Source organism: Arabidopsis lyrata (genome assembly GCF_000004255.2).
Source record: "Arabidopsis lyrata subsp. lyrata unplaced genomic scaffold ARALYscaffold_8, whole genome shotgun sequence".
Taxonomy (NCBI): Eukaryota; Viridiplantae; Streptophyta; class Magnoliopsida; order Brassicales; family Brassicaceae; genus Arabidopsis; species Arabidopsis lyrata.
In genome coordinates, this window is record NW_003302548.1 from 20,724,679 (window position 1) to 20,751,294 (window position 26,616).

Consider the following 26,616-nt stretch of genomic DNA (forward strand, 5'->3'; position numbering starts at 1 on the left):
CGTTTGCACCCCGCATGTGAAAAAGGAGGGTTTTCCATTATTATTAATATTGATCACTAGTGAAAATTTGTCATAAAAATTAAAATATTAATCTTTAAATTTTAATGATGACAAAAAAAAACTTTAAATTTTTATCATAATTATGCGATCAAATAAACAGTCACATATAAACTCAATTGATACTAGTTAATTGAAAACAAGGTAAATCTAGAAACAAAGGAAGACACTAAAACGAAGACAACATCTTTTTTTTTTGGTAATCACGAAGACAACATCTTAAACCCAAAGTACCGTTTCAATATATAATGAGACTTATAGCAAAACCAAAAAAAAATTAAAACTTCTTAGTAATTTTTTTAAAAAAAATATTTTGGGCTTTTTTTCTTTAAGAAATTTTTTGAAACTAATATTGGACCCTTGGCATTTGCCTACCTTGCCTAGGGGTAGAGACGAGCCTGGTAACCCAAGTGACGAAGACAACTTATTCTTTTTAAATAAGTAATATCCTTGTCTCGCAGCACCAGGCCTTCTAGACATATGCATAAGACAATAATATGAGTCAAACACAACAAGAATAAAACAAGTCACTATATATATGAATAAATAGAAAGGGGAATCTTTAGACCATCCTCATCCATAACCCTCAAATGAGTGTTTTGCATATCAATTAATACTAAAATTAAAGACACTCTCCTTTTTGAGATGTAAAGTGTCTATAGGAAGACACTCTCATTAATTATTTTTTATTTTTTTAATTAGTTTAAAAATTTAAAGACACCCATAAAAATGTGCAATGAGGATGTTCTTAGGATGTTAAATTATCATTTCTTACGCTCATCCTCAAACTCTTGTTCATATTCTTCTAATTTGGTGGAAAGAAGACTAATGAATTTTATTCGAGTTGATATTGGTTATATAAAAATCCGATAAAAATTTTTATATTTTTTCGTACAGAATTATCATGTATTTTTTTTTTTAGCTTTTCTGTGAATAGGTAGATCTCCGAATACCAGAGGTTCTAGAAGTATATATAACAATGTCAATAACCTAACCGTTTTTGTTCTTTTCACACAAATTATTGATTTAATCTTTGGAAGGTGACGCATGTTTTTATACAACTTACTAAAAAGTTTGGTAAGCGCGGTAACTATTATGGTTAGTAACTCTACACCTTTTTGGATGAGTCTTCGACGACACTCTTCGAACCAGTTGTGATCAGTAGGAGGAGGATTAGGGAAATGTATTTCTCGAATGCTTCGTTTGATAGCTGAAAAGCTTTTATCAATCTTTGCAACCGATCTTGAAAATTAACCGATCATCGAAACTGCTAAATCAAGTCTCGCCTCTAGTTATTTATGATGGAATGGACAACCGAAACACATTGGTATAAGTTTCATAAGATCCACTCTAAGATTATTTGACTCTCCTAAGTCCTAATATCATTTCGAACACAACTGGTACATAATGACATTTGCAATGAATGGCCTAAATCTCTCTTTTTTCTCACTCTCACTCAACTTTTGCAGTCAATTGGCTAGAGTCTCTTTTCGTGTACGTAGTCATAATAACTTAGCCTTTGCAAGTTTTTTTTTTCTTAATCTCAACGCGCTATTAATATTTGATTGTGTGTACTTAGGCAAGCCGGCATCCTTTTCTATGGGTTTAAAGACACAACGTTTGGGCTTTTTACACTTTCTCAACGTTTAGGCTTTCATCAATTTGGCCCATCATCGATAGCTGTTTTTTTTTACATATTCGTTAGCTTTTTTTTTTTTTTTGGTTGAACTCATATTAGTTAGCTATTTTACTGAGTACCGTGCTTACCCAAGATTCCATTATTTATTCTCGTATTTTATGAATATTCGTATTTGCATCACTGTTCGTCCCAAATAGAAAATAACAACAAAATTCAAAAATACTTGTTAGAAATTTTCCAATAATTATGTCTATGTATATATGAAATCCAATAATTGAGGTTTATGGTGCCATGTCTTTTTCTTAACGCTAGTTGTGTCAATTCTGATTTCTTAGTAGGAATGTTTTTCAGGAGAAAAAAAAAAAAAAAAAAGTAGGAATGTTTTTCATTATAAAATTTGAAACTCATTCATACAAACATATATTGCCATATTTTCAGAATTATTCTGGTGCTGAGTTTTTTCAGTTTGTAACATATATATCCTTAATACTATCAAAAGATGTTATGGTACAATAATTCAACATTATTGATAAACATAATTCAATGAGATCTGTATCACGCTTGTTATATCTCTCTCTTTTTTTTTAATGAAAGAGAAGTTGACTTTTTATAAGTACAAACAAATATCTCAATAACATTAGATAAAAGTTTCATTTATTCAACAAATTAACAAAAATCTATATAATTTATAACATCATAAAAAATAACAATTTATTAATTTATATTACAAGTGTCAAGTGTGTATATAAATAGGGCCAATTATATTCCTTTACAGCTAAAACTTGCATCAAGTTCTATCATCACGAGTCTATTGACCCAAATAGAAAAAACCGTCTCTGAGTAGTTTCGGCCCATGGAACTTGCGCAGTCGGACCCAACCCGAGATCCGGATACCCGGTACGATCAACGTTGCTGCTGTTTCCCCAGCTTCCGATCAAGAAGCTCCACCGCCGTTGGATGGGGACGAATTCGAACCGTTGATGACAGTAATCACAGCGGTGACCACGGCGACGAGCCACGGTGGTGGATCCGAGCATCCTTGAAGATCCGAGAGTGGTCGGAAATCGTAGCTGGTCCACGGTGGAAGACTTTCATTCGGCGATTCAATCGCGATCCACGACGCGGCCGCGATTGGGACGCAAGCGAGAAGTTTCAATACGATCCTTTAAGTTACTCTTTGAATTTCGATGACGACGACGAGGATGAATACGTCGGATTAGGTGGATTGCGAAGCTTCTCCACTCGATTCGCTTCTGTTCCGGTGTACTCAGGTAAAGCTCCGGCGATTTCGCCGACGTCTTTGTCTGCGTTGACGCCGCGTAATGAGATAATTGAAAGTTAGTGGGCGCGTGTGAGAAACGCGTTTGCGTTTCTGGCGGCGGCGGCGAAAAGGCTGTCAAAATGGTTGACTGGTTGGTTTACATCTTTTTTGGGGGTCTGTCGCGGTTATTGCGTTTCCTTATTTTATTTTTTTTTGTTTAATTACTCTGTTTATATAATTAATACGATCAACTTTGGATTATTTTTATTTTTTTCCCAGTTTAATTTATTTATTTATCAACGAAATTTTCTGTTTCTTGAAAGAGAAGCAATATTTTGTTTCTCTTTTGGGGATATTAAACTTGTTGTGGCTAATATAATTTATGTAAATTAGCTGTTTAGCATGTGGAAGTAATGATTAAGTTAATCATGGTTGCTTGACATGATTTCTTTATTTTAAAATTCTATACCCATTTTTTAATACCACTAAAAACTTTTCTGGTTTCCAAAAATATAGTTACCGTTAATTTCACTAAAGCCGACTATAAGAGGACAAAACTATCAATAGTTGGGGGGTTAGTATGTCATGCATGAATCAACAACACTTTTCCAAATTCAAACTTGAAACCTTTCTAGTGGAAACTTTCAAATACATTTTTGTTCTCTCAATTTACATGCTCTATATAGAAAATCATTCATAGGATTCAATTGACCTTCAAATTTTTGACATTAGAAAGAAAGTCCTTGGGGATCGTTTGCCCCTAAAACAACGTTGGGTATGTATAGAATCATTTCAATACTAGTAACATGTATGTCTCTCTCAGGGCCGGTTTAGAGGGTGTGCCCACGGTGCATTTGTACAGGGTCCACTATTTTTTAGGCAGTTTTCTTTAAGCAATTAGGGTCTGTTTTTTTTTTAAATTATATAAAAAAGGGTCCAAATCTAAACATATCTATGCTATAAACGTTTTTTTTTACTGGGCACAAGGTCCCACTTTTCTATGAGCCGGGCTTGGTCTCTCTTCATCTACTTAATATCTCCCTGATATTGGATTGTGTTAGACACGAAAATGCCATGATAGCAATCACTGGATCACGAGATCTCTTAACATCTTTGAGAATCCAAAATTGTGGTAGGAACACCCAAAAAAAATAAAAAAAAATCATAAGAATGTTTCGTATAAGAATTAGCAAATTAAAGAACACAATAAAAGGGACCGATAGGAACAAGAGGGGAAACACGTGACCTGGCAAGGGACTTTCATTACGCGGGTCGGCTCGTTTCGGACGCGGCCCATATATTGAGTTGTCGGGCCCGTTGCATTTGTTTGTTTGTTGAGTTTATGATATTCTAAATAACTTTTTACTTCAATGTTAAGCCAACTCAAATCCAATTTACCATATTTCTTACTGCCAAAACTCGGATTTGTGATCTTCAAGTCTTTTTCAATCTATGGGATTCCACTCGTAATCATGTTTTGCTTATTAACCCGCATCAAGTGTTTTCTTTTGGGTTATTCTTATTAGTTTTACTCACTTTCTTCATTACTTTTGTGGAACATATATATCGTTTGTTCTTGTTTCTTTTCAATGACGTTATCCTTACACCAGCACGACATATGCTCCTGTTACATGTCTACTAATCTTTCTTAGAGACCAAAAGGCAAAAGTTATGGATTCACTTATACATATACACATAATCATTTAGTTAAATGATAACTAGTCTCTCATTTTGCGATTTTCTTTTTTACTAGTATATTTATTTGGTTTAGGCCATACTTTTGTCATTTTATTGTATTATTAATCATCGACTTTTATACATATATTTTGGAGGTTTTGCTGGGAATAACTTGCAAATACTACTATAATAATACACCTTTGGACCAGAGAGCAATAAGCCCCCGTGGTCCTCCTTGTGAAGACCTCTCTAATTAACAACACTTTTGTATTTTCATATTTATGGTGGTTGCGTCGCCGTCGATATAGTCGTAGGTATTACTCCAATAATTAACTTACAGTATACTTTTTTTTTAATTAATCATTTATCTACTGCTTTTGGTAGATGTTCACACAAAGTTTGGCTCCAACATCCACCTATAAATCATTATTTAAACACATGTCAAAAACACTTTTACTTTCTAAACCAGGAGTTCTACAATTAGATCCATAAACAAACAAAAAGGAACTATTTGGTAAGAGTATTCAATTTTTAATAACTGTATTAAAAGTTTCTATGATCCTTTGTGAATCTTGAGAATTTTTATTGCTGGTTGTTGCCAACGAAACTCTTGTTGGCCAATTTTACATTATTGAGTAAATTAGATCAGTTTTTTTTTTAAATGTATAGAGGTCCACATAAAAAAAAACCATTTTATCCAAGTATAGTAAATGAATAATCTAAAATAAACTTTCAATTTTAGAATCATCAGTTTTACACTTTGTAGTTTCTATTTTAATTAAAAACGACCTTACATTTATTAATCATGAAATAGGGTGATATAAGTTTTGTTGAAAGGTTGGTTTCAGTGATTTTTCTATAAATTTTTGTTGTTCTGATTTCGTTGCTATGGTATACTATTATTTTATTTATTATGTAACCCTAGCTTGTAAGTTATGCTATACATTATTTGATATGTAAACTGGATCGAGAGAAAAACAAAAATAGCAAAACATGTATTCGACAGTACATGTTAATGTATACAAAAATGGTATAGCCATCTTCACTTGTCACTGTGTGGCTCAACGTGACACTATTATCAACTTGCCGAATAGGTAACTTTCGTCATAATTTGATTCGTAAAGCCGTACTATAATAGTATACATTACTTCAATATCTTACAATCCAATAAAAGTTGTAAAAAACACAATTTTTTTTTTTAAAAAAAGAGAAAAACAAGATTGAACCACCAAGATTTGGTTAACAAATTCCAATGCAAATTTTGCTCGTTAGAGTAATAAATGAACTATAAGAATTTGGAAAAGGAAAGCAAAGAAGATGGATCATGTGAGTCATCACCGCTCCTTCTCTATCTTCAAGTTCAAACCAAAAACAAGCCACCAAATACCAATAAACAAAAAATAATTAATATCTTTTTTTTTATATTGAAAAAAGCAAACAGAAAAAAAAAAGTGTAAAAAAACAAAAATTTGGAAAAAGCCATAAATGTGTGCAACAAACCCTACCTTCTTCTATGTACTAAAGTGGGTTTTATTTATTTTTTACTCCTCTTTTCAAGTAATCTCACTTCATTTATCTCTCTCTATTTCTTCTTCTTCTCCCTTCTGCTTCTTTCTTGTTTTTTTGCTTTCTATGTTTGTTTGAGATCAAAATGGCATCAAGTGCTTCAAAGTTCATCAAATGTGTGACTGTTGGTGATGGTGCCGTTGGTAAAACCTGTATGCTCATCTGCTACACCAGCAATAAATTCCCTACTGTGAGTTTTCTTAAAAAAAAACCTCTCTTTATCTCTGAAATTTTGATCAAGACTCTCATCTGGGTTTCTCAGATTTAGCTCAAATTTACAAAATTTTAATCAATTTCACTATCTGGGTCTACTAAATTTCAGTTTCTTCTTGCCATAAAGGTTCTTAGAATCTACCTGGGTATTTCAAAGTTAGCTCCTTTTTCCTAGGGATTGTGCATGAAACAAGATCCATTTTTAGAGAATTTTAAAATTTTTACTTACCTTTTTGAAGTATGTGTGTGCGCATCTGGGTTTTTGCAGCTTTTGTGTATAGTCCAGCTTTATGTTATCTTCAATCCTAACATCCTCTGGATTCGTCAGACTTTTCTTCATGATATTATTATTTTTATAATACGTATAAATGCTTTGATTTGATCTATTGAAACTGTGGATTGATTTGATGAATTGTTTGTAACAGGACTACATACCAACAGTTTTTGACAACTTTAGTGCAAATGTTGTTGTTGAAGGCACCACTGTCAATTTAGGGCTTTGGGACACTGCTGGTATGAACACTCAGAACTGAGTCTTGAATCCTACAGTGGTTTAGAACATTCTTATTGGTCGAGTTCTTTGATTTGGTTGATTTAATTAAGATTGTTGGTTGATAGATGATATCCATTTTATGTTTTAGCTTTGTCTTATGAGGTTACATATATCCTTTGTTTGCAGGGCAAGAAGACTATAACAGATTAAGGCCTTTAAGTTACAGAGGAGCAGATGTTTTCGTCTTGTCTTTCTCATTAGTCAGCCGAGCTAGCTACGAGAATGTTTTTAAAAAGGTTTGTTAGAAATAAATGGATTCATCATCCTTTTCTCTAATGTTGAAAACGATAAGACTCTAAAATGTCATCGCTAATGTTATATGACTGTTCTTTTTGAGTCAGTGGATCCCTGAACTCCAACACTTTGCTCCAGGAGTTCCCCTAGTCCTTGTCGGTACCAAATTAGGTAAGAAACCGATGATCATTTACCAACAGATTCCTCTTAACCGTTTAGATACATTACATAGTTAATGATCCTTACAAAATTGGTGTAGATCTTCGTGAAGATAAGCATTATTTGGCTGACCATCCTGGACTATCCCCTGTAACTACTGCACAGGTTTGGTTCTAGAGCCTTTCTTTTCTTACTTTAGATTTCATATTATTCCATTATAAGGCTTGATGGTATTAAATAAACCTTTCTATGTGATAGGGAGAGGAATTGCGTAAGCTAATTGGCGCGACGTATTACATTGAGTGTAGCTCAAAAACTCAACAGGTATATTAGTCAGCTTCTTTATGTTACTCTTTCTTCGGATTAACAAAGCGATGACGTTTATATATTTTGCAGAATGTGAAAGCAGTTTTTGATTCCGCAATAAAGGAAGTGATCAAACCGCTGGTTAAACAAAAGGAGAAGACGAAGAAGAAGAAGAAGCAAAAGTCAAATCACGGCTGTTTGTCGTGAGTATATATGCAAATCTTTACAAACTCTGCATCTAGCATCTTATGAAGGGTACTGATTTCACCTTTGTTTTTTCTATGTGCAGAAATGTTCTGTGTGGGAGGATAGTGACTCGGCATTGATGATGATGATGGCCCAACTCAGTCTGATGATTTTAATCTCCACTTTTGAGATTTTGTGTGATAAATGAGAGACTTATATTATATAGATTGAATCATGTAAGAGATTATTAGCCTCTAATCAATCAATAGTTACCTTGAAGAGAGAAAGAGAGTGAGAGAGGGAGGTAGAGAGCTTATTATTAATTCAATTATGTTTATTTGTTTCAAAACTGTTATTGCAATATATTTAGCCATTTTGATGCAACAGAGAATAAAATAGAGAAACTATGGATCAGTTGATCAATCATAGGTAGCCACAAGTAGAAAATAGCAATCTACAAATGAGTGATTAAAAGATGCTGAATATATAATACAAACACATGGCAGATTTATTCTCTCAGCCTCATACTAGCAAACAATTCGTTAAGACCATCACAATTACTCAGTGCTGAATAATTGTTTTCACCATTCATTCTTATTCCTGAGATCATTGGCTGTGATGAGAAGCCACTTCGGGAATGTTGAGTAAAAGCCATAGATGAATCTACCAGATCTTTAAGAACTCTCTCATAGGGTACATTAAGGTAGGTCAGAGTCCAAGAACTTTTTCGTTTGCTTGCCAACGGTTATAGAAGCATCAGCCGAAGACACATTACTCATGCCTAGAGGCACCACCGCCTGCATTTTTTTTGGCTAACCTGGCCGTAAGGCGCTAGTGGCAGCAGATCCTCTCCAGCAAACAGTTGCTTTGTTTCTCAACAAATCGTCACGTGGAACAAACACACCTTTTGCAGTAACAGCAGCAGTAATGAATGCAGGAAAAGTCGACTGGGTTATAAAGGAATAGGTGTAATGGATGTAGGAAGTCGACTGGATTGTAATCTTGTATGCATCTAGGAACCGAGTCTAGCAAATTTAATTTATCTATTTCTTCTTGTATCATCAAAACAAAGAAGAAGAATAATGATCTACAAAAGGGTGAGGTGATTCATAGATGCTGACTATAAAATACAATCCATGGCAGATTTTCTCTCAACCTAATACCAATAATGCATTAAGACCATCAACATATTTTTTTTTACAGCAGAACTAAAAAAAAACATAAAGCTAAACTCTCTTTTATCTTCCTGCCTTTTGGTCTGAATACATAGATGTTAGAGAAGACGAGCCAAAGAGTGACACAACGAGTGTGTTGTTCTTTTTAAAAGTTCACCTGTCAAAACTCTCTTATCTCTTTCTATGGGAGATAGAGAGCAAATAAACAAAGTGATAATGATGGTCTTGGTTTCACTGAGAGTTTTCAAGCCATGCCAGTGAAAATCCCATACTGTTGGAGGTATCTACATGATGCTGGTAAAACGAAGGGGTCAGATTTTTTCTAAGATGCTGGTTGCTCAAGATATTATGAACAAAACGGTCCATCGTAGTCTTCTACATCCCGATGAACAAACCCTTTGTGGCATCGCATCTGCTAGTATCTCCAAAGTAACTAGCGGAACAAAGAAGAAGTCCAAACAAAAAGTCAGAACAAGAGCTAGAGAGAAACAGGAGATAATAAAAACGTAGAAGAAGAGAGTAGAATATGTTTCAAGATGCTTACATGCTTAGAGCGGCAGCCTACAAAGAGATTCTGAGGTTTGTTATTGCCATGAGGATTGCTTATATCCATCCCATCCACCATCTGGTTCCTTCCTCTTGAGAGAACCACCTGACATCTGATACATTCTTGCCTGATCATCTTTCAAAGGTAAGGAACCTGAGGAAGATAATTGTCTTTGTACAAGTGCTGCTTCATCTCTCCCATCAGTTTCATGCCCTCCTGGTCCGGAATTTAAGTCAAGACCTGATCTAAACCATTTTGCACTGTTGTTGTCCGAAACTCCTCCATTGCTACCGTTTGGGAGGTTTACAACATAAGGCCTTGGATAATTAGACGGGATGGCAACTCCTGGACCCAATATTTGAGAGTTGACAGGGGGGAAACAAAGCCTGCCACTTGATGAAGAGTCCATGTATGGAGTCGAAGAGCCTGGAAAATTTGCTGAGGCAAGAGGAAAACTGGTTCCAAAAGGAAACGCGGGATACTGAAATGCTGTGGGCGGGAATGAAACTGCCGGAGAAGATAGCAAAACTGGGCCTCTGTACATATCAGGTGTAAATGATGAAACTCCGGATGTTGGACCCACCATCCTCTGTGGTCCATTGCTTGTAATAACTGGAAAAGGGTGATCGCCTCGATCAGGCAAGACTTGAGGAATACTCATTGCTGAATAATTGTTAGCAGCAGGAAACCAAGATGAGAAGCCAGCTGCCATGTGTTCACCATTCATTCTTATTCCAGAGATCATTGGCTGTGATGTCAAGCCACTTCGCGAATGTTGAGTAAAAACCATAGATGACTCAACACTCGAATCATCAACAGCGGGTCCATCGTTTAAATCAAAATCTCTACGACCACCAGAAAAGTTTGCTTGTTGAAAAGATGAGTCTACCCGATGACCGCTGCTTATTGTGTAATTATTCATATCAGTCGGATCATCAAGTTTGTTTAGATCAAGATCCAGGCCACCAGAGGAATTTGTGGGATTGGCTGATCTTTGGGAAGCTAGATCTTCAAGAACTCTCTCATCGGGTACATTTAGGTCAAAGTCCAAAAACGTCTTCGTTTGCTTGCCAGCGGTTGTAGAAGCATCCGACGAAGACACATTATTCATGCCTAGTGGCACCACCTCCTGCATTTTTCTTGGCTCAGCTGGCCGGAAGGCGCTAGTGGCGGCAGATCCTCTCCAGCCAACAGTTGCTTTGTTTCTCAACAAATCGTCACGTGGAACAAACGCACCCTTTGCAGCAGCAGCAACAGTAATGGATGCAGGAAGTCGAGTGGGTTGTAAAGGAATAGGTGTCATGGACAAAGATCCAGAGAAATTATTGGAACTTCCGTTTCGTGTATCATCCCCATTAAAACCTTCATTCAGGTCAAATTCAACTCTTCCCTCCATCTCTGACCTTGCTGAAGCTGAAACTGAAGGGACATCGCTGGCAACAGATGTACATTCCTCTGCTTCATCTCCATTAGCACCCCTTACCCTAGACCCATTTGGTCTCCTAAAATCTTCTGAAACTTTAGGTAATACTACTTGAGTATCTAAGGCCGCGGTGCACCATTTATCAACTTCAATACTCTTTTGAGATGCCTCTACATGCTCAACTTCACCGTTACTTCCAGATGAGTCCAGATGAGCTGTCACACGCTTGTTCTTCTTTTTTTCTATTTGGTTGATATGAGTAACCCCCATGTCATTGATCTTTTCTGTTACCAATCTATCAACATACGCAGCCATGCCCTTGGAGAACCCAGAAGAAACTGGTATATCAGAACTCAAGACTACCCGGGGTTTCTGCTCCTTCTCGTTCTCACCTACGAGATCAGAGGGAGAATTGGCAACAGCCAGACAATCTACTTTAGGACTTAGCTCGATGAATTTACATTCAGCTGGCACAGAAGTTTCCACCCTTTCAGCTGTATCTGAAATGCGATCTGTCACTGATGTAGCATCCATCTTTTGATCGTTAACTGTCCCACAATCAATGTCAGACACTTTTTCAGTCATCGGTCTATCAACATTTGCAGTACTCATATTCTTGGTAAAGTCTGACAAAACTGACACGTGTTCACCCATTTCCTTAACAAGCTCAGAACTCACTATCACCTTCGGTTTCTCTTCTTTCGAACTATCACCAACAACGTCCGGGTGTGAATGTTCAGCAACCAAAGAATATGCATTCTGACATCTGCCAATGGCTTTACATTCACTTAAGAAAGAGTTTCCTGTCTTCTTCGTTGTATCTGCCACTCGTTCTGTCTCTGATGCAATATCAGTCTTTAGGACACTAACTACCCCACTATCACTATCATCAGACACGTTTTCTCCAATGCCTGTTGTGGCCACAGTACTTGCAGCAACAACATCATCTGAATTTTCATTGCTCTCTAAGCACTGATCCACCAACCTTTGCAATTCTTCGATTTCTGAGTCGGAGTTCTCATCAAGATCTCCCGGCTTAGAATCATTCACATTCTCCAAAGCCGCCAACTGCTCACCACTACTATTGACATGTTGCTCAATATCAACCATGGGATTCTTGGCAATAGGTTCAGCTTGTTCGCGAGGTAAGCCATCCAAAGAATTTGTGATTCGTGGTGCTATGGAGCTATCATTCATCAAGGAATCTGAAACCCTGGATACAGAGGGTGATGCAACAGGGGATTTAGACATTTCATCAGCAGCTACAGTAGCTAGAAGATTCATTCCAACATCATCCGCACCAGCCATACACGCATTTGTCTCCGAGTCCCTGACACAACTTTCAATCAAGGCATTCATAGAGCTGTGTGATCCACAATGCCTTTTTTCAGTTTGGACGTCATCTCCTAGAGTAGGAGAAGTGGGTTTGGCATTCCCTACTACTTTACTAGAATCATTAACAGCCTTGCCATGCTCACCACCAGCATTAACAGAAGGGGAACCAGCTACCTCATCTGAAACTGTCGATAGATTTTTAAGGTCATTGTTTTGCGAAGATTCAGTATTAGTATCAGGGCTAAAGTTAGCTCGATATGTATCATTCATTTCTTTCACGTTTCGGTCAAATTGATCATGCTTCTCGGAAGGGACAGGTGATGGAGCTCTGCTATTACCCACTGCAGGGTCCTCAAAGGAACCTCCACTAACACTCTGTGCCGGACTGCGACCACGTTTCGGCAGTTTAACGATCAACTTGTTACTGAAACCTTCAGCCATCGGTACGTCACAAGTCTTTTCAGATGCCAGAGTTGATTGAGAAACTTTCTCCGAAGTTGCAGATCTATGCGATGAAAAGCTCCTGCTCAGCCCAGCTTCTCTATGAAGTGCACCAGTATTTCTTTGCTGCCCATCATTAGCAACCGAAACACCTGTTCCAGGTGATGGGGCTGATCTAGTAGAACTTGGAGATGTAGTTGCAGACTTCATGCTGTTTTCTGACGGTATTTTGACGGACACGGACTTAGAAGGATGTAGATGTGATGTTGATGCCTTTGTTGCATCAGCAGATACACCAGAATGTCTACCCCCATGAGAAACTTCAGACTGACGAGGTCTTCCAGGCCAAGATGCACCCTGATTGGATCCAGACTTTGCATCCATTTCTGCCTCAACACGTTTCTTCCACGTATCAACCAAGCTCCTTGCCTTTTTCCCAATTTCTGAGTTCTTATGTGATCGCAAATGGTTAACAGACTTTCCTATGTTACAAGTCTGTAGAGCATTGAGATTCACAGGTAGCTTATCAAGAGCACGAAGTAAGATCAAGAGAAAATCGTCCACTGATCTATCATTATCTTTGGGACTGCTCGCATCCCCAATTTTCCCTTTATGAATTTCCTGTAGCCACTCATCAAAAACAGGTAATCCCCTGAGCTGGACAAAACGACTGAGGCAATCAAACTTGTCTGTTGCTGCTACAACACCTGCAAGAATTGATCGGCAAACCAAGTCTATTTTCTTCTCGTTTCTCTCAGGCAGCATGAGCTGCACCAATCTCTCAACCCCATCAGAGTCCACTAGCCCGCCTTTTTCTGTAATTTTAGCAATCTCAGATTTCAAACTGCTTTCTGTTCTTAGGAAACCAGAACCACTATCATCAACCCGACTTGAACGTTCCCGTTTCACAGATTCGGAACCCTGATCAGCACGCTCTCTCTTCCTTCCCTTACCCTGTGAAGAAAAGGAGTTACTGTTCTGCATGCCATCTGCCCCAGCTTTCACTTGCGATGTTGTCGGACTATTCATCCTAGGAGAACGACCACCCTGTAGTGTGGTATGCATCTCGGAACGAGTCTTACACAATAACTTATCTACTTCTTGTTGCCGTTCCTGCAGAAAAGGAAAAAGATATTAATACCAGGAATAAATAGATTGAATTCAGAACAGAATAATTGGTTAATCTCACATCTATATAGTTTTGATCAGTCAGCCACCAAATGCAATCATTCATAACATCATAAACTCGCCAACACACGAATGAAGAGACTCCAGATGGCAATTCAACGCCTCTTGGAAGAAAGGTAACTTTACACGGATGCAATAAGGATGCAGCCGGTATCTCATCCTCGTGAAAGGAATAAAAGATTTCGTTAGGCTGAGCCTCCAAAAGGATGCCTTTGCCAAGCTTCAATTCCGCGGGTCGATACAGCCAATTCACACGCAGCTTAAACTTGCCTTCTTTCTCAGGAATGACCAAACGAATCAAACCAATAAACGGTGGGCAATCCTGCGGTGGTTTAAAGAGAGCACAGTCACCAACACTAATTCTGCGTCCGTCCTACAGAGTCACAATACAAAACCATCAATAAAAATCAGAACTTTAATCAATCAAAGCCAATCAAAGATAGAAAGACACGAAATTTAACCCTCATCGATTGAATTGGACAAAACAAAGGGCATAAAAATGAGGACTTTATGAATTGAAATTACCTTAGAAAAGGAAGTAGAAGAAGAAATGGAGAGAGACGAAGAACAAGAAGCGTGGACGCTCGAAATTACACGAGAAGGAGGTCTAAACATAAGCCGACGATGACCTTTCTTCTTCCTCTCATCAACCTGACAAACCCTCCCATGCATAGCCTTCTTTCATCTTCTCCTTCGAACAACATTTAAGGTAACAAACAAAACCCTTTCTTCTTCTTCAGAATCCCTCCTTCACCATCATCAAATTCATCCAAAAGAGAAACCCTAATTCCGCGACGAATAGAAGAAGAATCGCTTCCTCCCTTCTAGGGTTTTTTTAATTTAAAATAGCCGATCCAACCAAACCGCGAAGATCCACAAACGAGAAGAACGAAAAATCCGTAAAAGAGCGAGACCAAACACAAATCGATCCAGGCAGAGAGTTTTTATCAGAAAAAAAAAAAAAAAATCGCGAAACGGAGAGCAAAAAAAAAAAAATTAAAATCGGAGGAAAAAAAAGGAAGAGAGAGAAACGGGGCAAAAGGGGAAACTTCTTTGGAAGGAGTCGGGCAGATCGGGCAGTAATTTTTTTTTAAAAAATGTTTGTTTTATTTTCAGGTGACATGGAGAAGAGATTGTTGTGGTTTTAGTTTTGGCCTTCCCCTGTTAATAGCTCTTTTGACTTTCTCTTTTTATTGTTCTAATTTTCTATTTTTCTGCAACAAAATCGTGATTCTAGGCGTATTATATTTCACTTTTGTTTGAACTTGAATTGTTATTAGTTGAGTTAAAATATAAATAGAATCTTACAGTTTTGGCTCTGTTTTTTTTTTTCATTTGGGATTACAATTCTGAATAGAGCCGGTTAAATCCGGTCGAGTTTTTGGTTCGAATGGCCTGCCCTACGTCGTAATTTTTTTTGTTTTTTTTTTATGTGATCTCTTGTCGTTACATTGTCCAGTGTCAAATCACTGTCCTCAAAGTACAACTGACCAAACTTTGTCTCTCTTGACATAGACATTAAAACTTTTTACATAAGACTCTCATATTACACTAGTCAGAGGCTAATTCCAGTTGGTTCCAATGGGCAATGACACATTGTCTTCAAGATTTTTGAGACATCAGTTCCAAAGGTTTCCAGCTTCAACCTGACAGTGACAGCAAAAAAAAAGAGGAGATTACCAGTTTTTAAGAACCCATTATCAGAGCTTAAAAATTGTTTAAAGCCATCTCTAAGATTGTTAAGTCTCCAAACACATATCCATACTCCAACCCAAAAGATACCAGAAGAAAGAAAAGACCAGAAACTGAAACACACAACACATGTCTCCATCAAAATTTAATGCTTCGTTTCTTAAAAAAGCATAGACACATGCATAAGAGACTTGTGCTTTTTTACTTTCCTGCTTCAGAACGCAATGAGCTACTCAACGTGCCTAGAAACATGGCTCAAGTGAGAGACTTGTGCTGAAAAACAACATCATGAACAGAGCTAAAATCACCCGTAAAAAAAACACATACATTTTCCCCAAAGCCTAGACCATAATGTATTATTAATTGCAATTGACGCTTAGAGTGTTGGTTAAAGACTATTCGATTAGAAAGTCATATGATCTGGAGGTTGAGAGTAAGTCAAGGTGTTTTACATAATAAGCCAGTTTTTATCCATTTTAAGAGATTACTTAACAGTCTTTGAACTAATTCACTCCATGTTTTCCATTTGTTTCTATTTTTGGGGAAATAAACTATTTTTACAAGTTTTAGATTGAGTAAAATTACATCAACTATTCTCAATTTTGCAAATCCTATCTTACACAAGAATTATGTATGAGAAACTGTTGGATCATTCTCACCTACAATAATGAATTTTGGGTATTTTGATTGGGACAATTCCTTGAGCCACTGGATCACACTCCCAAAGGCAAATGACGAGGGAGTCAAAAACACCAAAACGCAGAGTTTCACCTAAACATAATCGAACAAATCTCAAAAGGTTCCGAGAGAGAGCCTGTAAGAGCAAAAATGGGCCTTTAACCCGGCCCAAAATAAATGTACCTCTTTCTGTTTTCTTGCTCTTTTTCGAGAAAGCAACTTTTTTCTTTGATTTCTTTTTGACGTGAAAGCAGCTTTTCTATTAGGCAGATAAAAGCATATTTTTATTACTCAGAACGTTTTTTAGTAAAAGAAAGAAAAATATATATAACCAGCAAGGTTAAAAGATATGCGACACTTACACATCAAGTCATAAATTAGAAACAACAAGAACATGATTACTTATTTATTTGAGTTGGTGAGATCGGAGTTACAACACACAAGTTTTTATTGGGTCTGGGGAAGAGAGAATGACAGGAAGAAGAGCAGGGAGGGCTCGTTAATCTAAACCAACCATGAGCCAAAGTAGCCAACCTTTGTTTTTCCTCTTCAAATTTTGACATTCTTTATTCTAGATTATACTAGTACCTGTACTACTATTTATAAAAGTATAATACTCGATCATAAATATATACTTATAAAAAAGTGCTGTGAGGATAAAACTATCAACGCGTGTTAAGAAAAGTAACACTTTTTAACTTCTTTTTACCATTGACAAATTTTAATATTTACAACCATGTCAGAATTCATCATCTTGAAATGAATGAAGTTTGCTAGTTTAAAAAAAGAAAGAGATAATTGGTTAAGATCACTTCCGAGAGGTATGCCAAATGTTAATGATATATGCTTAACAGAAAACAATAAAATTGCATGAAATGTTGGTTATCAATCATACCGATCATGTGTTGTTAATTAGCCATTAATTTGGATGAGATTGCAAATCTTTTTAAAAATATGGAATTATGTGGGGGAGAAAGTAGAGAATGAGGCACATGATAGAGTTTTGTGTAATTCCCAAAAGTGAGCCAGAAAGATTTTTCTCCCATCCCATGTGCTTACTCTCCACAGTCCCCACTTTTTTCTCAATTAATTTATTCATCTTTCATCCATTTTATTTGTCGGCTTTAAATTTCTTAAAAAATGTATCACACTTTTTAGGCCGATTTTGACTGAGTTACACAATTACAATAACGAGTCAATCTCTATACTATTAAAAGAGAAGTACAAATGAAAATGGGTCGGATCACAATAAAAAAATTGACCCGAAATTCTAAAATCGGATCTTTTAAATTTTTTTGAATATAAATTCGAATTAATAATGAAAAATCGAACTAAAATCAAATATTTATGGAAATCAAATAAAATCTGATTGTATTTATGGTAACTAATTATAAAAGCATATTCCGAACAATACTATACATTAATTACGTATATTTGTTCTTATTTTTGGAACTAATTCCATAACAATCAACGTTTTGTCATTAATTTTGCTTATTTTAGCCAATTATCATTAATTGAAAGATATCTTACTTGCTTCAAAAGATTTCTAGAAAATTTATCACACCTAACCCATCTATTTTATAAATTAAATCTATATTTTTATTTTGGTCGTGTAAATTAAATAGATATGAAATCCATGTAGCTAATTTTAATTTAATTAGATTAAATCGAAATTATGGTATTTTCATACTTATAGCTTACCAAAGAAGTTTAATTTTAAAATTATAAAGATTTCTTGAATATGATTTATAGAATTATTTAACAAGATGATAGATATTTATTAAATTTTGTGAATCATGAAAAATAATAATTAATTTTTAATCATTATATTTCACCTTTCAAAGTTTCAATCTCTCATCTAACAAATAAGATACAGATTCTATTATTCCTATGTCCAAACTCTATTTTGTTGTATGACTAAATAATATTCCCATTAGAGTTGTCGAAGCGAGTTGATTCGTCCCGTTAACCCCATTTTGTGATAGGCAAAATATATTTTGAAATATAGTTAGTCGGTCCACACGATCCGCGGGTAGCATATATGAAACACAAACCCATCCCGCGAATGTATGCTGATTTGCGGGGTTATCCGTGAATTTTGTTTAAATAATTTTAAAGTAGCAAAAATTTAAAATACTACTAAAATAAATAAATAAAACAAATTTAGAGAAAATAATTTTATATATCAATATATTTATAAATATTATAATTTCATTTATTAAAAGTTTTTTAAAATTACCAAATGTTGAACAAATTATATTTTTATCAATAAATACTAACATGCGGGCTGATCCGCCAACCCTTAGACGAAAACCGATTAAAACCTATGATCCACTGCGAATCAATCCATGTGGTCCGTTTATTTGCGGATTTAATATATTTTCCCAAATATGCCCCATAGTGAGATGATTTGGGCTCGACCCACGGTTTCCTATGAATCGTCTAATTTTAGAATTCTAAAACATAAAATCCCATTTTTTAATCATAATTAATATGATCGGTTTAATTATAAATAATTTAATATTTTCTCTACAATTCGTTATTATGAATATTTATAAGTACACTACACGATTCGCTCTACTTAAAACGCGCACAATATTAAAATCAACGTATGTAAACCAATATTCTCTTGCGGTAGATCGCGGGTCCTATCCTAGTAATACTCCCAATTCCGCGGACTAAAGTTATTGTAGTGGAGATTTTGTTAAATATTTTTTGTGGCAAAAAGAAATTCGGAACAAATACTGATTTAGTAGAAAAGGCCTATTGGCAACATCAAACCATAGCTGATAATTAATTAACTAAAGACAAAAGTAATACTACGATCTACAATAATACAAAAAAAAAAATTCTAAATATTGTGTCATTATCAACTTGACACCAACTTGTGAGTCTCCAATCTCAATGATTATGTGGTCTTATAGGTGGTATTTTTTAAAATACTATGAAAACTCGCTCTCACTAATATTAAGTGGCTCAAGCACTTGATTCACTAATCAATGGTTAGTATTATGGTTCGAGCTAGATTCTCCATCACGTGCAAACAAATTCCTTCAAACAATTTAGCTGGCTAACTATCAAATTAATTACGATTTTTTCAAATCCACGTGTCGGATATTCAAACTTAGTTATGTACGTATATATGACTGACGTAAATAATCTATGCATATCTCGTTTTACTGTTGTGTGTGTTGCCTTAAAGGCTATCATGGATATCGTGGGTAAGACCTTCAAGAAAATTTTGAAGAGATCCATTCAACAAAACATGCATGACATTTTGAATATATCCCATTTTTCAAAGACTGAATAATTTTTCAGAGTATATTTTGGGTACAAACAGGTAACCGTACGCGTTGCTACACTTGCAATTGTCCATCTATAATGTGAAAAAGTATCAATGTTAACATTACTGTTTTCATATAGTCTTTAGTTCATATAGTATTTAATTATCTGGAAGAAAAAAACGATGGATAAATGTTGGAAATTGTCGGCAATAGATATATAAGGTGAAATTAGGTCAAAATAGTTATGTACTATAGTTATTACCTACGTAAACTAATAGATTGAAAACGATGCATCACTCGTTTTGAAAAATCGTCGAATTAGAACAAACATGACTCAATGTATAGAAAGTCAAAATATACACATCTCCTCTTGAACAATATATAGCGTGATAATTTTGTTTATCTAAATGAAATCGTATTTAAGAAGTTTGTTGCCGAGATTAAATCTTGAGTCCTATCACTCTATCAGCCACTAGAATATATAATGTCCCACTAAATTCGATAACAAATACTAGTAATCTTTAAAGTTAAAGTATCTTTATAATTGTTTTGTTAGATTGTTTTTATATATGGATCACGGGACTACAAGAAAAAAAGTGGACGTGACAATTATCTTTTCTGTGTGTTTTGGCTCGTTATCTCTAGTTTGATGCGTATGTATACAATTTGGACAATACTATAATAAAGTATTCTTAATAAGATTCTCCAATCGTTTTTATATTATTCAAAAGAGATGGATGACTTCAAATGATGCCTATAAAGAATAACATCCGTGTCAAATAGAAATCACAAGGGATTTTTTCTTTTCTTTTCTAATGTACACATAACACATTCGACTTGAAATCTAAAACATATGGACATTATATAAAAACTAGAAAATAATTAAAAAGACTAAAGTATTTGATGGTTCGAAATTTGACCAAACCGTATGAAACCTAAATTTTAGTACCAATATTTTGCAACTTCAACTAAGAAAATGTAGTATAAGATCGGAGTTTTGGAAGTCAAACATCATAATCCATTCCATCACCACTAAACTTGGGGAAAAAAAATCCCACAGCTAGCTTATTATTTTGGGAAATCGTATAATCAAGATAAGAAAGTTGTTAATTCTTTTTTAACTATAATTAACCCGACACTTAGAAATGTGTTTTAAAAAAGTGATGCAAGAATTATTGTGACAAGTTTCAACAACAGAATTATTGAAAGTTTTACTTATTTGAATAAATCTCACTTTATTTTGTTGTTTCTTTTGTCAAGCCTCTAGAGATGATAGGCTAAAACTTTAACAAACTTTACTTAACAAGAAAAAGACTATGACTTTTCAAAATGCAAAAAAATGCTTTAAAGAAGAAAAGATTCCTCTCGTCTCTTCCTTTGTTCACATCACTTTCATCTTTATTTTCTTTATTAATTAATTAATCATTTATTACTCCTCTTTCAAAAACATTATACATTTTTATTTATAAAAATTCATACGGCGGTATTTTCACCACCGCTCTTTCGAAATCCATGATTACTAGAGACCCCCCAAAACAAAAATAATAATACTATTTTATTAATTGATACTAAAATAATTGAAATCTGATACTATTTGTTAGCTGATAAACTTTTTTTTTTTGATAAACTAAAGGAGGAATATTAGTAATATCTAGTTCTCATCTATAACTCTCCATTACCAAATCAAGAACCGCCTTAAGTTAATCTAAATTGTTCATTAATTTGCTAACAACAATATTTTGTCCACATTACATGTTTCATTCATAAAATAATTACTCCAATATTAGTAATTTTTTTTACACCTCGAGTTTTGCAGAAAAATAAATAAAGCTCACTTTTTTTTTTTGTTGCTCTCCCTCTCTCTCTGTGTGTCTGTGTATGTGTGGCTTTACCTTTTGTACCTAAACCTCTCACACTCTCTCTCTCTGGCTTGCTGTTTACTCCTTTACTTCATTCGTCTTCTTCCTCTCTTTCCCAGAAGCTGCCCATTGATGTGAGTTATCACCACCTCTCTTTTCTTTTTGCACTGATTTGTGCTTCGCTTACACATTGCAGCTCTTTTTTCTGGTAGATTCCCCGATCTGGGGCTTTTCTTATTCGTGTTCTTCATACTAAAGTTTGATGCTTTTTTGTGGGTTTTGCAGATAGAGAGAGAGAGAGAGATTTAAGGAAGGAATCATGGCAGGGGGTGGAGCTCCAGCACCCAAAGCAGACGAACCACAACCACATCCTCCTAAAGATCAACTTCCCAACATTTCTTTTTGCATCACCAGTCCTCCTCCTTGGCGTTAGACCTTCTTCTTCTTCTTCTTCTTCTTCTTCTTCTTCTTCTTACTTGTTTTCTGATTCCAAGTTGTGAAAGCTCTTTGATTTTTATTTGGAGGTGTTTTTTTTGGGATATATCTGTCGGTGGTGTGTGTGTAGATGTTAGGTTTTTCACTTTATTCGGCTTTGTTCTTATGAACAATGTGTCGACCTAAGATTTACTCTTGTTTCACTCGTTAAGACCTTTATTTAGTAAGATTTGCTGACTCCCAGTTTGCTTTAAGCTGGAGATTTTCTTTCCTAATTTGTTGCATCTGTGGCAAAATTTGTGGTTTTCTTCTGTTCTTAACTTATCTCTGGGTGGGATGCTTGTGAACTGAATATAAGCTTTGTTTGGAGTTACCAGTTTTCACAATGTCGCAACCATTATCTCTTCCATTTGTTCAATCATATGTTTTTTGGTTGAAATTGTTAAGCTAGTTTGGAGGATTTAAATGTCTCAAACTCCCAATCCAACTGTTTTCTCATGAAAATGTTCTCCATGAATTATATTAGTCTTGTTTATATGCTTCTAACTCATTTTGGAACATATAATTTCCGGTGTTTGCAATGAGTTGATTTGGGATTGTGCAGTTTCCATAAAGACTTACATATTTTCTTCATGCATGTGTTTCAGCCGAAGCTATTCTTCTTGGATTTCAACATTACCTTGTGATGCTTGGGACTACAGTCCTCATACCTACTGCTCTTGTTCCCCAGATGGGAGGTGGATATGTAAGATCTCAAAGAGTTAACTGATAGTAAAGAGGAAGACAAATAAAATGGTGCCAGTGACTGGAATGATATTGATTTTCTTATGTTTTAATTTCAGGAAGAGAAGGCAAAGGTGATCCAGACTATTCTCTTTGTTGCTGGCATCAACACATTGCTCCAAACACTTTTCGGGACTAGATTGCCTGCTGTTATTGGAGCATCCTACACATTCGTACCAACAACGATATCCATAATCCTCTCGGGCAGATTCAGTGATACCTCAAACCCTATAGATGTATGATGACTTCCTGCTTTTTCATTGTGAAATGTGGATTTTTGCTTTCTTTTGGTTAATCATCTTTGATTTCATCTCTATGACCCTTTCTTGGTGCTATTATAACAGCAAAGAATATTTTAATTGCTTTGTTTAGCGCTTTGAGAGGATAATGCGGGCAACCCAAGGCGCCTTGATTGTTGCTTCTACCCTGCAGATGATTCTTGGTTTCAGTGGTCTCTGGCGAAATGTTGTTAGGTTAGTCTGGAGGAAAAAATGTCTTAAACATTTGATTTGCTTACACAGCAATAGATTCCTCAGACATGTCTTCAGCATTACAATAACGATGTGGCAATGTTAATTTCTTTTGTATATCATTTTCAGGTTCTTAAGTCCTATTTCAGCTGTCCCACTGGTGGGTCTCGTTGGTTTTGGGCTGTATGAGTTTGGTTTCCCGGGGGTAAGTCTTCTCTATATGAGCACTTACGAGCAGACCAGAAATTCTTATTTCTTTTAGTTGTTAATATCCCTTTTACATTTCAGGTTGCTAAATGCATAGAGATTGGACTGCCTGAGCTTCTTATTCTAGTATTCGTTTCACAGGTAATCTTTTTAACTTACTTACAGATTAAACCTGTCTAACTCCCAAAATATATTTTATATTTTCTTTACGGTTACCTGATTTCTCGTGTTCATGTTTCCTGTTGCAGTACCTGCCTCATGTGATCAAATCAGGGAAAAATGTGTTTGACCGATTTGCTGTGATATTCGCGGTGGTGATTGTGTGGATCTATGCTCATCTTCTTACAGTTGGTGGGGCCTACAATGGTGCTGCACCAACTACACAAACAAGTTGCCGGACAGATCGTGCTGGAATCATAGGTGCTGCCCCATGGTAAGTGGTTACAACTCAGCTCTAGATATGTGGCTGCAGCACCCGAAATAACATTTCCACCAGAAATTTGCAGTTTAAGCAGAACAAAAGAGCATGAACGAATAGACTATAGATTATCAAAAGATATATGTGATCTCATTGGATTCGCTGTTAACATTAGTTTCTTTATACTCAGGATAAGAGTTCCGTGGCCTTTTCAGTGGGGTGCCCCATCGTTTGATGCTGGAGAAGCTTTTGCAATGATGATGGCTTCTTTTGTTGCTCTAGTTGAGGTCTGTGATTAACTTCTTCACGTTTTAATGTTTCGAACTATAAAGATTGTGCTCTGTTATTCTGTTTATTCATTTTTCTTTTGTCTGGCTGATCTTCAAAGTCAACCGGTGCTTTTGTCGCTGTCTCGAGATACGCAAGTGCAACGATGTTACCACCTTCTATTCTCAGCCGGGGTATAGGCTGGCAGGTAACTCAGTTACACTTGAAGTTATAATATTGCTGAATAATTATTGACAGAATTCTGAAGTGATGATGTTTTGTTTTGTGGATCAGGGAGTTGCGATTCTGATATCAGGGTTGTTTGGTACTGGAGCTGGTTCCTCTGTCTCTGTGTAAGCATCTCAGAGATGATTAATGATCTGTTTTAATTATTTTCTCTAGAAATTTTGTTATGACAGGTGGTTTTTCTCGCCCTTTTCTACAGAGAAAATGCGGGATTATTGGCCTTGACACGAGTTGGTAGTCGAAGGGTTGTCCAGATAGCTGCAGGCTTCATGATATTCTTCTCCATTCTCGGTTAGTTTTTGTTCTAATCTGTTGTTAACAAATAAAAGCGTATGTTTGAACTTTTATCTGTACTGATGATCCATTATGTTAATGCAGGAAAATTCGGAGCTGTGTTTGCTTCAATTCCTGCACCCATCATTGCTGCTTTATACTGTCTCTTCTTCGCGTATGTGGGAGCTGGAGGTTTGAGTTTCCTTCAATTCTGCAACTTAAACAGCTTCAGGACCAAGTTTATCTTAGGTTTATCTGTCTTCCTGGGCTTGTCCATTCCTCAATACTTCAATGAGTACACCGCAATCAAAGGATATGGTCCGGTCCACACTGGGGCTCGTTGGGTATGTAGTAACCAACTCACTGTTATTTTTTTCTTCTCTTTCCATTCAAGTAGGTTTTTGGTAGAATGATCTATTAAGGCCTAAAACTCCACCCATCTTTTGAGCCAATAGCGAAGATTCGACTTTAGCATAGCCTGAACTAATGAAACTCTTTTTCTCTTACATATTTGACAGTTCAATGATATGGTGAATGTCCCGTTCTCCTCAGAGCCTTTTGTTGCTGGCAGCGTCGCTTTCTTCTTGGACAACACATTGCACAAGAAAGACTCTTCGATAAGGAAAGACCGAGGGAAGCATTGGTGGGACAAGTTTAGATCTTTCAAAGGTGACACAAGAAGTGAAGAATTCTACTCTCTTCCTTTCAATCTCAACAAGTATTTCCCATCTGTCTAAAAGGGAAGAGAAGAGCAAAGAGATAACCGGAAACAAAATGGTGAAAAACTCAGAGTTTTGCCTCTGTGTCGTGGTTCTTTTGTTCAGTTCCTTCATAACTTTGGAAACTTAAAATATCTCTCACATTCTATAGTCTTATTTACAAGAATGATGAATCTTCTTAAGAGCATTGTTGTTTACTCTCTCTCTAATGCTTTGGTCTTTGTAAATCCGAGGGAACACTACTTTTGTGATTTTGATTAGTTTTTAAACAAATCTTTAGCTTAATTTTGCTCTTTTATCTGTTTTTCGCTCTTAAGTCCTGATTTAAAAGTTCTATAACCAGCTGAGATTAAGAACTATTTTTTATTTTATTTTTAACTCACAAAAGAATTGAATTTAGGTTCACTAATTGCTTATTTTAAAAACAATTAATTATTTTTTTCTTATCATCTACTACGTTAATTGGGCATATGTGTTAAGAAAAAAAGAGAGGAAAATGGTCACATATAAAATAGAGCGACCTTTCACTCTTGCGTGAGGTTTTTGTTCTCTGATCAATATAATATAGAGAGACATTAATAAGGCAACTTTTGTATGTTATCATCTTAATTAATGGACAAGCAAAAAGTTAAGATTACTTTGTTTTGTAAGGCTGATCGATTTAATTCCGTAATTAACTAAGTTTGTTGAATAATTAACGATTAATACGACACAGGCTTTCAGGAGATCGAGATAAAGTGTACAGTAAGCATCCAGACCGGTAATGAAGAGCTTACATGGGAAAAGATAGAACCGCGTGATCGTGCCTTTTTTGCGAGACAGTCAGCACGGGTATTGTTACAGCGTGGGATAAAAGATAACATAAAAGAGGGAAAAAGAGGCTTCAACGAGCTAAAATCTGCTAACTCCGAAGCAAAAGCAGGCCACTCATCGGGAGTGTCTAAGACTTGAGTTAACTCCAAACAATCTGTTTCAAAGACAGCATCAAAAATAGAGAGTTTAGTAAGCGACCTCATTGCCCAAAGTAAGGATTCAAACTCCGTGTGAAGCGGGGATAAACACCGACGAAAACTCCTTAAGCCAATTTGCTGCATATTTCCATTTGACTCAACAATCCAACCAATACCACTCAGGGTACAAGACTCCACCCAAGATCCATCTATCCGGCAGATAATAGAGTCATTCGGGTGATGATCTTGTAGAACTGGTCCCGGTTGGGGATTAAGGATCGTTTCTCGGGCTCTAGCTACTCGAAAAGACTCGGCCTCCTTTAAAGCATGTTGAATCGTGTCAGAAGGATGAATATCCGTATTCTCAAAAACTTT

The 26,616-nt window shown here is 35.9% G+C and overlaps 4 protein-coding genes across 4 annotated transcripts; 3 read left to right on the forward strand and 1 right to left on the reverse strand.

The window, feature by feature from the left end:
* Positions 1–2,381: 2,381 nt before the first annotated feature.
* Positions 2,382–3,410, forward strand: LOC110225892. The gene has a single exon (XM_021016193.1). It carries the CDS (start codon positions 2,550–2,552, stop codon positions 3,036–3,038), a length of 489 nt encoding a protein of 162 aa, XP_020871852.1. The 5' UTR covers positions 2,382–2,549; the 3' UTR covers positions 3,039–3,410.
* A 2,778-nt stretch (positions 3,411–6,188) lies between these two features.
* On the forward strand, positions 6,189–8,235 carry LOC9300898 (rac-like GTP-binding protein ARAC10). The gene is made up of 8 exons (XM_021016342.1): positions 6,189–6,390; positions 6,839–6,926; positions 7,093–7,202; positions 7,308–7,371; positions 7,460–7,524; positions 7,618–7,683; positions 7,756–7,868; positions 7,955–8,235. The coding sequence occupies exons 1-8, from the start codon at positions 6,286–6,288 to the stop codon at positions 7,989–7,991; spliced, it is 648 nt and encodes a 215-aa protein (XP_020872001.1). The 5' UTR covers positions 6,189–6,285; the 3' UTR covers positions 7,992–8,235.
* A 640-nt stretch (positions 8,236–8,875) lies between these two features.
* Positions 8,876–14,954, reverse strand: LOC9300899. Its single transcript, XM_002866474.2, has 4 exons — positions 14,486–14,954; positions 13,962–14,333; positions 9,571–13,885; positions 8,876–9,459 (listed from the first exon to the last, which is right to left on the reverse strand). The coding sequence occupies exons 1-3, from the start codon at positions 14,630–14,632 to the stop codon at positions 9,611–9,613; spliced, it is 4,794 nt and encodes a 1,597-aa protein (XP_002866520.1). The 5' UTR covers positions 14,633–14,954; the 3' UTR covers positions 8,876–9,459; positions 9,571–9,610.
* Positions 14,955–21,431: 6,477 nt separating this feature from the next.
* LOC9302593 (nucleobase-ascorbate transporter 6) lies at positions 21,432–25,576 on the forward strand. Its single transcript, XM_021033426.1, has 14 exons — positions 21,432–21,607; positions 21,759–21,901; positions 22,556–22,653; positions 22,751–22,927; positions 23,064–23,164; positions 23,291–23,366; positions 23,450–23,509; positions 23,617–23,801; positions 23,977–24,073; positions 24,175–24,261; positions 24,348–24,406; positions 24,499–24,590; positions 24,678–24,916; positions 25,091–25,576. Exons 2-14 carry the CDS (start codon positions 21,793–21,795, stop codon positions 25,307–25,309), a joined length of 1,599 nt encoding a protein of 532 aa, XP_020889085.1. The 5' UTR covers positions 21,432–21,607; positions 21,759–21,792; the 3' UTR covers positions 25,310–25,576.
* Positions 25,577–26,616: the final 1,040 nt, after the last annotated feature.

Coding starts and splice junctions, on each gene's coding strand:
- LOC110225892 (XM_021016193.1), top strand. CDS start 2,550: ATGGAACTTGCGCAGTCGGACCCAACCCGAGATCCGGATACCCGGTAC.
- LOC9300898 (XM_021016342.1), top strand. CDS start 6,286: ATGGCATCAAGTGCTTCAAAGTTCATCAAATGTGTGACTGTTGGTGAT. Junction 6,927..7,092: donor AGGGCTTTGGGACACTGCTG/GTATGAACACTC, acceptor CTTTGTTTGCAG/GGCAAGAAGACTATAACAGA. Junction 7,525..7,617: donor CCCCTGTAACTACTGCACAG/GTTTGGTTCTAG, acceptor TCTATGTGATAG/GGAGAGGAATTGCGTAAGCT.
- LOC9300899 (XM_002866474.2), bottom strand. CDS start 14,632: ATGCATGGGAGGGTTTGTCAGGTTGATGAGAGGAAGAAGAAAGGTCAT. Junction 14,334..14,485: donor CTTCTACTTCCTTTTCTAAG/GTAATTTCAATT, acceptor GTGACTCTGTAG/GACGGACGCAGAATTAGTGT. Junction 13,886..13,961: donor CTGATCAAAACTATATAGAT/GTGAGATTAACC, acceptor CCTTTTCTGCAG/GAACGGCAACAAGAAGTAGA.
- LOC9302593 (XM_021033426.1), top strand. CDS start 21,793: ATGGCAGGGGGTGGAGCTCCAGCACCCAAAGCAGACGAACCACAACCA. Junction 23,165..23,290: donor CTCTGGCGAAATGTTGTTAG/GTTAGTCTGGAG, acceptor TATCATTTTCAG/GTTCTTAAGTCCTATTTCAG. Junction 24,262..24,347: donor GCCGGGGTATAGGCTGGCAG/GTAACTCAGTTA, acceptor TTTGTGGATCAG/GGAGTTGCGATTCTGATATC.